This window comes from Epinephelus lanceolatus, chromosome 4 (genome assembly GCF_041903045.1).
Source record: "Epinephelus lanceolatus isolate andai-2023 chromosome 4, ASM4190304v1, whole genome shotgun sequence".
Taxonomy (NCBI): Eukaryota; Metazoa; Chordata; class Actinopteri; order Perciformes; family Serranidae; genus Epinephelus; species Epinephelus lanceolatus.
The window spans coordinates 29162951-29175880 of record NC_135737.1 but is presented as its reverse complement, the minus strand read 5'-3'; the positions used below and the strand labels follow the sequence as shown (position 1 = coordinate 29175880).

The 12930-nt window shown below is 39.3% G+C and overlaps 1 protein-coding gene across 2 annotated transcripts in view; it reads left to right on the top strand.

Annotated features, from left to right (window-relative positions):
- Positions 1–8416, top strand: part of tlcd2 (TLC domain containing 2) — a 32518-nt gene extending 24102 nt beyond the window's left edge. For both annotated transcript variants that reach the window (XM_033631931.2, XM_078167120.1), the window contains one exon: positions 7426–8416. In XM_033631931.2, the coding sequence (XP_033487822.1) occupies positions 7426–7806 (381 nt within the window). In that variant the 3' untranslated portion in view covers positions 7807–8416. The remainder of the gene's footprint in view (positions 1–7425) is intronic.
- Positions 8417–12930: the final 4514 nt, after the last annotated feature.

Genomic DNA, 12930 nt, shown 5'->3' with positions numbered 1-12930 from the left:
TCTGCCCTTTGTTTGGATTTTATCCAGGTGGCTATAAGCAGTTGGTTAATGTATATAGGTGCAGGTGAAAAACACCACCCAACTCACTGCCCGTAACAAGAGGTATGAGACTATCTCAGTTGAGTTGGAAAGGTTATTCTTTGAAATATCTCACCACAGCCTTCTTAAGTGGCTGTTTTGCAGCTTTCGATTGTTTAAGATATTTTCCTCAGACGATGAAGTTTGCTCAGTCGTCAAGAAGTTCAGATTTTAAATTAATTTCCTTTTTTTCATCCATGTTAAATTAGATTGAAAGATCGTTCTTACCTTGGAAATAGATTGTTGGCAAAACATTAACTGTTCTGGTGCCTTTAATCAAATCACTCCCTCAGATTTAGGAGCTAAACATTTTATTTCCTTCTTCAAAACTTCCGCGTTTCAGCCCTTTCAGTAATTTTTAAAATAAATAGACCTAATAATGTAATGAGGAATCAACTGAGATTGAGTGTATTTGTGTTAACATCATTCCACTGTGGTTAAAGTCCTGCTGGCAGCCATGTGTGATGTGACAGGTGTCACACTCTAGTTGGCTGCTGCGTGTGAAAGCAGAGCTTTAGCAGAGCTTTTCGAGACAAATCCAGCTAATGCTGAATCATTGCAATCATCTGATAGATCCAGGGGGCTCGTGGGGGGGGGGGGGGGGGGGGTTATTGTGATGCCCTCTCTGCTCGCAGTGCTGACAGCAGTAACAGGGTGTGGGAGTTGGACAGAGGCCTTTTCTGTTCTCACTGAGAGCAACCAGGGTTTTGGCTGCTGGGTGAAATGGGGTCGTTGTCCCCTGATGGTGACCTGGTGTGGTGAGATCAAGTGGTCACCATCACCTCTCATGAAAGTGAATATTCCACCAATATTCCCGTTTACATGCAGCCGTGCGTACTCTGATTTACGTGCCCTAAGATGGCATTTATCACGTCAAAATATGGAAAGTGGTTGTCCTGCTTGTGTCACTTTGTTTCCTAACATCATGATAGGATTAGAGTTTAGATAGAATTTTCCATCGATGGTGAACTTGTTGGACCGAGCGAACACAGCCTCCCTCTTTAATTCCTTCACCTTCTTGAAAAGGTTGGCGATATTTGCGTATATTCAAAAACCTGTTGAACTCTTTAGAAGTGTGTTTCTTCTTCTGGTCAGAAATGAGGGCTTTTTTGGGGCAGGGCATGTACCCGTACCCCACAGCCTTGCAAACTGTTATCCACGTAGTTTGTGGACAACTTATCAATGACAACGTATACATGTCCAACAAATGCTCCTAAAACCCAAATAATACTGGCACCATATCCTAATCGAAAAATGCTACATTCGGAAAAAAGGCCTAATTCCGAAAATTCAAACGGTGTCCTGCTTACATGACCCATAACAAATATAGAATATCATCATAATCGGGATAGTAGTTAAATATTGGTGCACTGTGCATAGTCAAGCGCAGTCAGTCACATAACTCTTTATGGTTCATCTCTTGTACATTGACTGTTGTACAACTTTATTGTGTGTTACATAGTGTGTGACCCTGTGAGCCGCAGTGCTATCACTGTTTACACCAAGATAAGGTTGAATAACTGTCAATGGCTGATAGGAGAAACGCCATAAAAGAGAGATGACCACCATAAAACTAGACACACGTGCAGGAGGAACCACACAGGATCCCCCTTTTTAAACTTAAAAAACTGAAGCAGAGTCTTCATATTTTGTTCAGATGTAACTCTGATCTGATGTTATTCAGCTCCCTCTACAACATGTAAAGGAACACACAGTCTTTGTTACTGAATTCATCTTTATCATCTTATCTTAGCATTGTATAAGGATTTGTTTTGACCTTCCCACTCCCACGTTCTGTCATGTTTTATCTCCCCAAATCAGATTAGACTGTAGATTAGCCACGCTAAAGACCACTGGTTGATGGGTTTGCAGCCGTGGCCTGGCCTTGGTGTGTGTGTGTGTGTGTGTGTGTGTGTGTGTGTTTGTGTGAGAATATGGTCTTGCTCATGGTAACAGATGAGGGTCCTAAGAGTTTTTGCTGCCTTTGCTTTGGGTTTGAACCAACATGGATGGATGTTTTTATAACACGCACACGCACACAAACACCACCCCTTCACGTGTCTTTGCTACAGGTGTGCACTTGAACAGTGAGTGCATGCACAGTATATATTCTCTGCTATATATGGCAGAGAACATATACTGTGCATGCATATAAATATATATTTATATATAGTCTCATCATCTGTTTGCTCTCATCTCACGTTGCTTTCAGTGTAAAGAGGAAATTGCATCTGTGTAGTGTATGTTACAATCATGTTTAACGCCAAATAAGAGGTTGTGGATCTCTCATTGGAGCTGCTACGGCTCAGAGGGGTCGTCCATGAATCAGAAGGTCAGCGGTCGATCCCCAACTATTCCAGCCCACATGTGGAAGCATCCTTGAATAAGATTGGTGTGTGTGCGTGTTTAAAAACTGAGTAGCAGGTGGCTCCTTGTATGGCAGCCTCAGCCACCAGTGTATGAATGTGTGTGTGACTGGGTGAATGTGTCTGGTAGTGTGAAAAGCACTTAGAGTGGTTGGAAGACTAGGAAGGACATATACAAGTGCAGGTCCATCATTTCAGTTTAACCCAAAAACTGCTGCTAAATGATCATTTTGATTTTGTCCAGAACTGAGACCCATTATTTGTGATTTTAATACTTAAATCCGATGGACTCATTGACTCCAGTGATCACAAACCATGTGACACTGGTTACCAGTTTAATTAGATGATTAATTTGTTGCTGTGTGCCGCAGTGACTTTAATAACAGGGTGTCATGACACACCTTGTTTACCCAGCAGTTTGCACTCACCTGTATCACCACTCATACAGGCACCTGTCGCGCCACCACAGTGAAATGTCACAGGTGAATGACCGCTCCACGCTGCAGCGTGACCTCACATGGCTGTGAGTGTGTGCGGCTTTGTGTTGTGCTGAAAAGCCATCAGTCCTGTTGACATAACTGTTTTCGCTCCCGGGGTGCTGATCGTGATGATGCGGGCGTTTTGTGTTGCTAAATACGGTGCTTTCACTGTTGTCATTGTGATTGTTCAGCAACATTGTTTGTCATCAGTCATTGTAACCTGACAACAGGTGAAGAGTTGATTTGTATTGTGCATAATTTAGGGTGTGTGTGTGTGTGTGAGTCAGAGTCAACCCTCAGATCACTGTTTTTATTGTTCAGCTACAGAACAGAATAGAAAGTCGTTATTGTCACTGTACAGAAAACAATGAACTGACCAGTGCAGTAAAAATGTCACAGGAAAACACACACAGAAGTCCAAACAAACACGCTCAACCCTCAGAAGTATGAATGGGTGCTGAATCCTCAATGAAAAATGTAAAAAAAAGTGTACAAATATTATAATTGGAGTGCTGTCCTGTACCTTTTGTACACTTTTTTACAGGAAAACACACACACACACACACACACACACAAAATAAATAAATGAATAAATAAATAAATAAATATCCACAGCCGACAACACAGGTTCTAAAGTACGAGGTAAAAGAAACACCCCCTGTAAAATTACACTAGAATAGAGTATTTATTGCACAAGGATAAGATATGTTTATTTATACAGCACCATTCAGACACAAGGCAATTCAAAGTGTTTGACAGGGGTAAAAAAATACATAAAATATATTGAATAGAAAATGTTAAAATTGCATTTAAATAACAATAAATACATATATTAAAAAAAAAGAAAACAATTTTTAAAGATGACTTAAAAGAAAAGCAAAACAAGCAAATAAGTAGTTGCAGATTTAAGAAAAGTTATATTTATTAATTAATTTTATTATTTTGAATTTAATTTTTTACTTTTATTAATTTTTTTTCTCCTTTGCACACAGGAATATGGTGATTACTTTTTTAATGATACTGTGTATTAAAAAAAAACAAACAAATAAATAAATAGGTAAAAAATGAAAAAGTCATGTTATTGGAAAGCCAAAGTGAACTATAATGTTTTAAGCCTCAATTTAACCCTTTGAAATCTAAGCAAATTGGCTTGATTTTATTTTTCAGAAACATGGAAATTAGGCAATGAGAAATTCATAAAATGGCCAGAACATTGGCAAGATATTAAAAAGTAACCAAAAACAAGAAAAGTTAAAAAAGTAAAAAGTCACAAAAACCCATAAAAATATAAACTACCTGAGAAACATTGCTAAAAATTGATTACATTTTCTGTAACATCATTTAAACATAATTTTAAATAGATATTTAGAACTTGACATTTCCCAAGTTTTTTGATAATTTTCTAATAATAATAATAATAATAATAACACCTTTCTAATAATGCTCATTCCTTTCTTCCCCCATGTTTTCTATAGAAATCAAACCTTTTTTTTTTAGGTTTTGATGTTTAAATGCTTGTGAAAGGAACCTGAACGCAGCACAAGAAATTGAATGTCGATCCAGGTTTAAAAGGGTTAAATGAGTAAACTGTTTTAGCAGACCTCAGCTATTCAGCTTGTTCCACAGGTGGGCGAGCATTGAGACTAAATGTCGTAAACGTGTCCCAGATGACCTGAGGGGGCTGGATGCTTCACATTTTTACAAGTAAATCAGAAATGTATTTAAGCCTGAGGACATTTACTGCGTTCTAAAGCACTTTAAGTATCGCACTTAATATTGTAATTCACAGTGAAATCAATGTTTACCCAGACAATAATTTAAGGATGGTGATGGTCTGTGTGTGCAACACGTCAGTCCAGATTGAGATATTACAAAGAGGATTATTTGTGGACATTTTAGTCACCCGTAGCTCCACTTACATGTCAGAGTTTTCTCTTGACTAACACTTCAGGCCGTGACAGGATATCTTGAAAACAAATGGTCAGACTTGTCCAGGACCCCGTGTTGGATCAGTGCCACTCCAGTCTGATGACAGTTTGACTTGTGGATGTGTTTTGGAGGAGGGTGAGCGGTGCGCTTACTGTACACTTAACAAGAAATACTGCCAAGACCAACAGCTCTTTACAGCTATGTGGACTTCGAGGAAGTTTCCAGTGTAGTTTGAACATTTGAGTCAAGGACACACACATTACAGTGGATACACAACAAGGGCCAGTGAGGGATTGTGTGCTGGTGACTTTCCTCACATGCCCTGTTGCCTAACCCATTACAGTGCATCACATGACTGTTTGGTGCATTTCAGAGGGCATCATGTGACCTCACACATGCACAAACACAAGATGCTTCTCGAACTGAGCCATGACTGACGGTAAAGATCATTTTCTCACACCACAGTGTATCCCGTGACCTGTAACAGAAGACCTAGCTTGCTTTAGACAGTTTTCTACTTTTAGTGCTCCTTCTCTGCCACCGTCCACTCCTGATTCATAAACATGGCAGCTTAGGTGGTGAGAAGCCTGAGACTAGAGGACAATCTGTCTGAACACAGCTTGTCCTCATGCTTCACTAAGAGAGTGCTCTGAGTGTGAATGAAGCTGGTGAATGTGGTGGTGGTGGTGTGAGAGTGGGTGCAGGCCCCTGTGGAGAGCTGGCCGGACAGCCTGTTTTGGTATAAACACAGTTCTGTCGCCCAGATTTTACACCTGCAGCACAGCTGCTGTGTGAGTGTGTTAGACGGCAGCTTTCACTTCTGTCACAATATATTTTAGATACTGTCAGTAATCCTTTCTGCAGACTCCTCAGTGTAATGTCAGTGGAGGGAGTTTGTTGAAATGTATTTCAGGTGGTTGTGAGTGATGTTGCTGCCATCTTGTGGACATTTCCTGTTAGTTACATCACAAACTTTACTAAGCACTGTTCTGAGGAAATGAGTCATGGGGTGTCCTTCCACATGGTCATTGAGTAAAATACTGTCAACAGTGAATGAAACTGTTTAAGCAGGAGCACAGAGAGGGAGCTGAAGTATGGAAATTAATCTTGAACACTGCTACATTTAAAGCAATCCCCTCAATTTAAAGACATTAGATCAGAGATGCATATGTCTGCATACTATTGTGTAAGCTGATATTACTATACTTGTCACTTTTAACCATTTACCAAAAAACACTTCCTGGAGGAAGAAAACTTTGTTTTTCCTCGCATGTCTCTACGGTGAACGAAGAATCCAAAAAGAAGAAAATTCTTAGTGTAGTATAATCTAAGTGTCATTTATCCAGCCGTTTGTTCAGTACTCTCCAGATGCATGCATTTTCACTAAAACCTCATATTTTAAAACAGAACTGACAGTGACACTGACAAAAACACCAATTTTACCTCACTGAACACAGGAGCTACTGGTCCTTCACTGCCCTTGTGAGTTAGTTTGTTTGTGTTTATTGTTTGACTATGGTGATTTAAAGAGTTAGTTCGGATTCACCAAAGTCATAAATAACACAAACAAACGAAGTGATCGAGACAGTGGTAGACCAGCAGCTCCTTTGTTCAGCGTGGTAAAATTGCTGTATTTATCAGTGGAGTCTGGCTTTGAAAAGAGCATAGATAAGTTTCTCTGTCAGGTCAGTTCTCTACCTAAAGAGCTGTCTGTCTGGGTAGTGTAGTAGTGAGTAGTAGTGAGCACACGACTGGATAAATGAGACTTGGATTATACTGCACAAGTTGTGTGCGAGTTTGTAAACTGATGTATCAGTGTAGTTTTACTGTTGTTGAATGCGGCCCCCTGCGATTCCAGTTCATCAAGAACGTACGCCTTTTTTAGATTGTGCGTTCACTGTGGAGGCATGGGGGGAAAAAAGTATTCTTCACAAATTTAACATAACACAGAGTGAGTAATTCATACACAAATGGTCCTTTGGGGCTTGAAGTATTCCTTTAAAGCTTAAACTGTACCTTCTCACCGCTGTTAACAAATACGTATATTTGCATTGGAATCATGTAGGAATATTAGCTCATATTTGTCAGCTTTAGAACACCAGATGTAGTATAGGTCAGTGATTCCCAACTGGTGGGTCGTGGTCCAAAAGTGGGTCGTGGGTCCATTCTGAATGGACCGCAAGTGACTTGCTAACGTGTCAAGTTTGTAAAAAAACAAACTTTTTTTTGAAGTATGGTGAATTTCCAGGACACAGACTTTTATTTTGAAATGCTGTTTCATGCTGTAGAGTGAGTGACTAACGGACAGCTACTTAACAGAGACAGCAAACTAGCTCGACAGCATGGTCAAATGCAAGTATGACATAGAATGTATTAAACTTTGGGGACCTTGAACTAATAACTAAGCCCAAATCTGGACCTCGTGGCTGGACCAGTTGGGAACCACTTGTACAGGTGATGTCGTAGCCACTCCAGTGTCTTTATAGTATTGAAAAGGTTTTATTTATATGTTCGACTATATCCATTGTAACCCTCCTCTTCCTTGTCCTCTTTCTCACTGTCTTCCTCTGCAGGTGATCACCTGTTTTGGACTCTCTGTGCTGTCCTACCGCTACGTGGGCTTTGCCGTGGTGGCCCTGCTGGTGGAGATAAACTCTGTGTTCCTCCACCTCAGGCAAATGCTGCGTATGGCCAGCAACACCAAAGGCACGCAGTACCGGGTCAACAGCATTATCAACCTGGGCACGTACGTGGTGTTCCGCATCAACACACTGGCCTGGATGACCCGCTGGCTGGTGCTCAACAGGGACAAGGTGCCCCTCCTGGCCTACACGCTGGGCAGCGTGGGTATGGCCATCATGACAGCCATGAATATTGTCCTGTTTTATCGGCTACTCAGGAGCGACTTTTTGAAGAGCAGCACTCGGGAGACCAAGAAAGAGAAGGAGATGTAGAGAGGAGGGGATGCAAGAAGGATTATAATTCACAAACACACTCTCTAATGTATGTTGACGCCCTGTGGCTGAGATTTGGTACTTGTGTGTAATATACTCAAAGCTTTATCTCTCATACTCTGCAGGTACATGCACACAAGGTGTAGTCAAATGGTCTTACTTCAAACGCAAGTCACACACAGCCATTGTGTTAAAGCTACATTTAGCTGTAGTTTTAACTTTAGGCTTGTGTACGTGTGTGTGGTCCAGTCATCCTTAAGCACCATTAGTGACTCACTAATGGTAGATCCTGGGATTCTTCATGTATACAATGTAAGGCCTTGCAAAATGACACCAAACGCCTTATTTCCCACAGGGTGTTTCAGCTACATCCGTTCTATTTACTCTAAGTGAAGATGCACTGTTTGTAGAACGAACCTACCAACGCTCCTGTATGTTGCCATATCAAACATAGGAAACAAGTACGAATATCTTAAGAATATCTTTTTAATCATGTATATTTATATACACTATTGTGGGCTATTTAAACTCTCACATGACGTATATACACCTCTGAGCTAAAAAAAAAAACAAAAAACAGTGAACTCAAAACTCTTTCAGCATAGCAGAAGTGAATATCTCTCCTCTTTTCCAACAAATCTCAACTCAGAAAAACATCCGCTACCTCAGAAAGCTCATAACTATTCTTTGCCTCTCTCTGACACAGGCTGCGGTGTCAGTGTTCAGCAGGTTCTTTGTTATAAGAGCAGGAAAACGTAAAGATAAAAATTATATTGAAGAATTATGTTTGTAAGAATATACAGCAAATGCTAATCCTCACTTAAAGGAATACTTCACCCACAAAATGACCAACTGTATGCTAATTTCGCACCACGTTACCTTGAATTAGTGAAGAAAACTTCTGTTTTTTCTGGCATGCCTCCATGGTGAACGGAGAATCCAAAAAACTTCAAAAAGTCATAAGGGTCCACTTTCAAAAACGGCAAAACTATATCAACACTCAGTTACTCCCCCTTTGTTCTGTTGAATTCATCAAGAAAATTTTGCGTTTCTCGTCTGCAGAAGAATCCAAAAACGGAGAAAATTCTTGATAAATTAAGGTCATGGGGTCTGCCTTTAACAACAGAAACAAAAATATATCAGAACAACTGTTTACAAACTCAGTCACTCCCCCTTGTTGTGTTGAATTCATCAAGAAAGTTTTATTTTTCTTGTATGCCGAAGAATCCAAAAAACTGACAAAAATTCTTGATAAATTAAAGTCATAGGGGTCCATGTTTAATTGCAGCAAATCTATATAAAAAATCTGTTTACAAACTCTCACACAACTCATGCAGTATAATCCAAGCATCATTCAGCCAGTCTTACACTAAGTTCTTCCTCTTCTTTTTGGTCTGTCACTAAAACCTTAATATTTAAAACACTTTCACATAAGCGTTCTCACACACAGACAGTTAACACCCTTGGGCTAGTGTGTGCGTTTAAACTCTGCTCGATGGCATGAGCAGAGTTCAAACGCATGCCCGTGCCTAGGTGCGCTACCCATATGCAGAAGTGTTTTAAATAATAATGTCTTAATGAAAATGCACATTCGGGAAATAATGAAGATACGGCTGCATAAATAAGACTTGTATCGTACAGGTCATATGAGAGTTAAACAGATGTTGTTATATAGATTTGCTGTTGTTAAACTAGGACCCTTATTACTTCAATACATCAAGATTTTTTTCCGTTTTTGGATTCTTCGGCGTACAAGAAAAACAAAACTTTACTGGTGAACTCAACAGAACAAAGGGGAGTAACTGATGTACAAATGATCCTTTTTGGGTGTATTCCTTTAAAGAGTGAATAGGTTAATAGGGTGGTGGGTTAATGAATACCTTGAAGACGCATGTAAATAAAACACCAGGTTTTTATGTTGATGCTGAAGCAGAACAGCGTGATATTTTGTAGCGTAACAGTTGTGGCCATTTTGTGTTTTGCCAAGTTGTATTGAATTATCAAGGAGAAAAAACAGCTTGTGCCCCTCAGATTGGAAACTGTGCTGGTCCTTGTGTCAGTAAATCTTAGAGGAACAAAACAAAATCAAGTACATTCTGACTTAATTGGCTCGTGGATCAATTTCAAGCCATCACCACTGACATGTGCTTACATCAGCTTTCAGTAATGGATGGCACAGCTGTCCGCCGTATTTGCGAGTACTCTGGAAACCTGTCAAATGACAGAAAAGCAAAACAAGCTAAAAGACAGTCAGCGCTGCCGTACAAAGTTACATTTATCTTTTTATGGTCTGTATATACTCTTTTAGTGGTCTGTGATGGTTTATAGTGTGCAGCAGCTCAGATGTTATTCTTCATTTGGCCTTCGGAGGACAGCACACTCCTCAACATCACCTCACTGATCAGCCAGAGGCATCTTTATTTTACCTCCTGCCTTTCAATTTGAAATTGCCAATAAGCACGGAGAGATGCGGAGAAATTCCTGAGGTAAGTGTTGGAACAAACAGGTCTGAGATCTGTGAATACAACTGTTACACACACACGGCTGCCTACTTCTACCACCCACATCATAGCAATACAGTCCTCACACGGCATGGAAATACTTGATGCCATTTACGTTTTGCTTTATTTTTTGTGTGTGTATAATTTGTGGGGTTAAGTTGTGTGTATTTGTAATTTATTTGACCTAAAAAGAAGTTGTGGATTAAAGATAAAATGAACACAGTGTTCAATGGATGTCCCTGTTGTGAAAAACACTTGATTACAGTGAAGCTACGTTACCCGATTTCTACAAGGGCAAGCTCATCGTCACCCAGGCTTGAGAGTGGTTATGCTCAAGCCCTAAAACCAGGCTGTCGAACCATATTACAAACAAGATGAACAGAGGCAAACATACTGTACAGACAGAAATTGTAAACGCAGCTGATTAAATGATACAAACAAAAATTCAACTCTTTGTCCACAATAAAATCAAGACATCACTGCACTTAAGAAAATCGCACTGTTTGTGAGGAAGAGTTTGTTCGTTATTGTTGACATGGTTGATTCCCAGATTTTAAGATCAAGAACTTGAACGTGAATGTAGATTTGAATTTTATTTTCTTCAGATTTTTAGGGCAGCTTAACGTTGTGGTTGTAGTGAAGACAACTGGTGACAATTGAAGTTCTTTCTAACAAGCATAATTTTGAATGTCGTATAAGGCTGTAATGTTATTGGAATTATACGTTACGTTGCTGTGTGATTTTTAGGAATTGTGATAGCAGCCGAGTCGGGATGCTCCTCTCATGAAATGTCTCAATGATGCTGAGGGACCTCTGGCCAAAAACAAGCTACAACGTCCTTTATTTTTTTTGTTTTTTTGCTCTCTGTATGGCTTTGATTTTTAACTATGATCGTCCCGAGGAGGCCACAGGATCATGTTGTGGTTTTATATTTGTATGTAGTTGATACAAGACAAACTGTTTCAGGACAAAGTGGCAGCGGTTATGAAGTCACGTTGCCACACTGCCTCTTATTTCTCATCATAGACAGTAAACATGGTGGTTTCTTTTCCACAACCAACAAATAATACCAATTTTATATCCTTACTTTTTCATTTATATGTTTCCTTTTGTGTCCTGGTGGTTGGTGAAAATGTTCTATTGATAAAAATGACTTTCATAACAACAGTGAAGACGATACTGACACTGTGCAGCATGTCAAGGACTTTATAACCCTTCATTAAGGGGAAAACACATGGAATACTTCAGCAGCCAAGACCAACTGAGGTCACCTGCCATGTTTCACAGAACTTTGCCTTCAGGTGTAAATATAACAGTTTTATTTTTTCATGTTTTGACAGATTGTTTTGTAATTAAAACTCCAATTTATATGTTTATATATTAACATTATTTGTTTAATGTGAAAATAAAGATCACAGGAACAAGTGTTGTGTTTTTCTTTCACTGACACAGTCGGGTTTTACTTTGACAGCTGAAGTTACTGCAGATTTTGGAATTAATGTCCTCCTGAGACCTGAACCTTTGTTTGGTGTGCATTTTTAATTTCTTCTAGCTATTTTGAAACAGTAGGACCTGAAGTCTTAATGTCCTTCAACAAGCTGATGATAAATTTCCAATGTCTTCAAACCGCTACTTTACAGTGTCTTAGCTTGTTACTGTTGCTAAAATTGGGGAAAAAAATGAATATGGCATATCAAACTATGAACATAATTAATCATCAATAAACAAGTCTCAACCATAAAATTTGATCAGGTTTTGGACCTTGTCCACTTTCATCAGGATCAGCTGCAGACTGACTTGGCAGACATAGCTGCCAGCTTGTTTTTACATGGATTAGTGTATTGTGCTCTTACTACCACTAGATGGCACAAAAAAAGTGTCCATAAACAAGGACAACAAGTGTTAGAGTAAAGTACAAGGTGCAGTAAACCCAAAATGTGATGTCACCGAAACGGGATCTCAGGAGGATGTGTAAATAATCTAAAATACTTGTCAATGTCTAGATACAGTGATACTTAAAAATACTGCAGAGAAATACTCTGAACATTTAAATGAAAGTAGCCATACCACAATGTAAAAGTAGGGATGCATGATAATATCTGCATGTCATCTGTATCAGCAGATATTGGCCTAAAAATGAAATATTGGCCAATATGCTGATAATATTGGTACGTCATCAGTATCGGCCAATATCTGCTTTATTATTAACTAATAGAATAGGCCGACATGCTTTTTCTTAATTGGAACCATAAATGAATATCACATACATTGAAAATTATTGTATTTCATGTCTTCACCTGCTGGTGAAAATGCCTTGTTTTCTCAAGATCACAGGATAAATATGAAGAACTCAAAATGAGTGTCTGGTTCATTTGATCACACCTGATTTCAGCCTTTAAGATAAGACAGACTTTATTGTTCTGAAGGAAATTTGTTTTAAACACATGCGGTACCTGCTGTTAAAAGATACAAAAAACCTTTATACATACAGTTCCCACATCTATACAGTCCATACACAGAGCTGTCGCTATTCACAATCCCATACGCTCAGTGCCTACAGTACGTGTACAGACTGTCATCAGCAAACAAAGTGGCTGTTTACATTGTCATCGTAAAAATTACA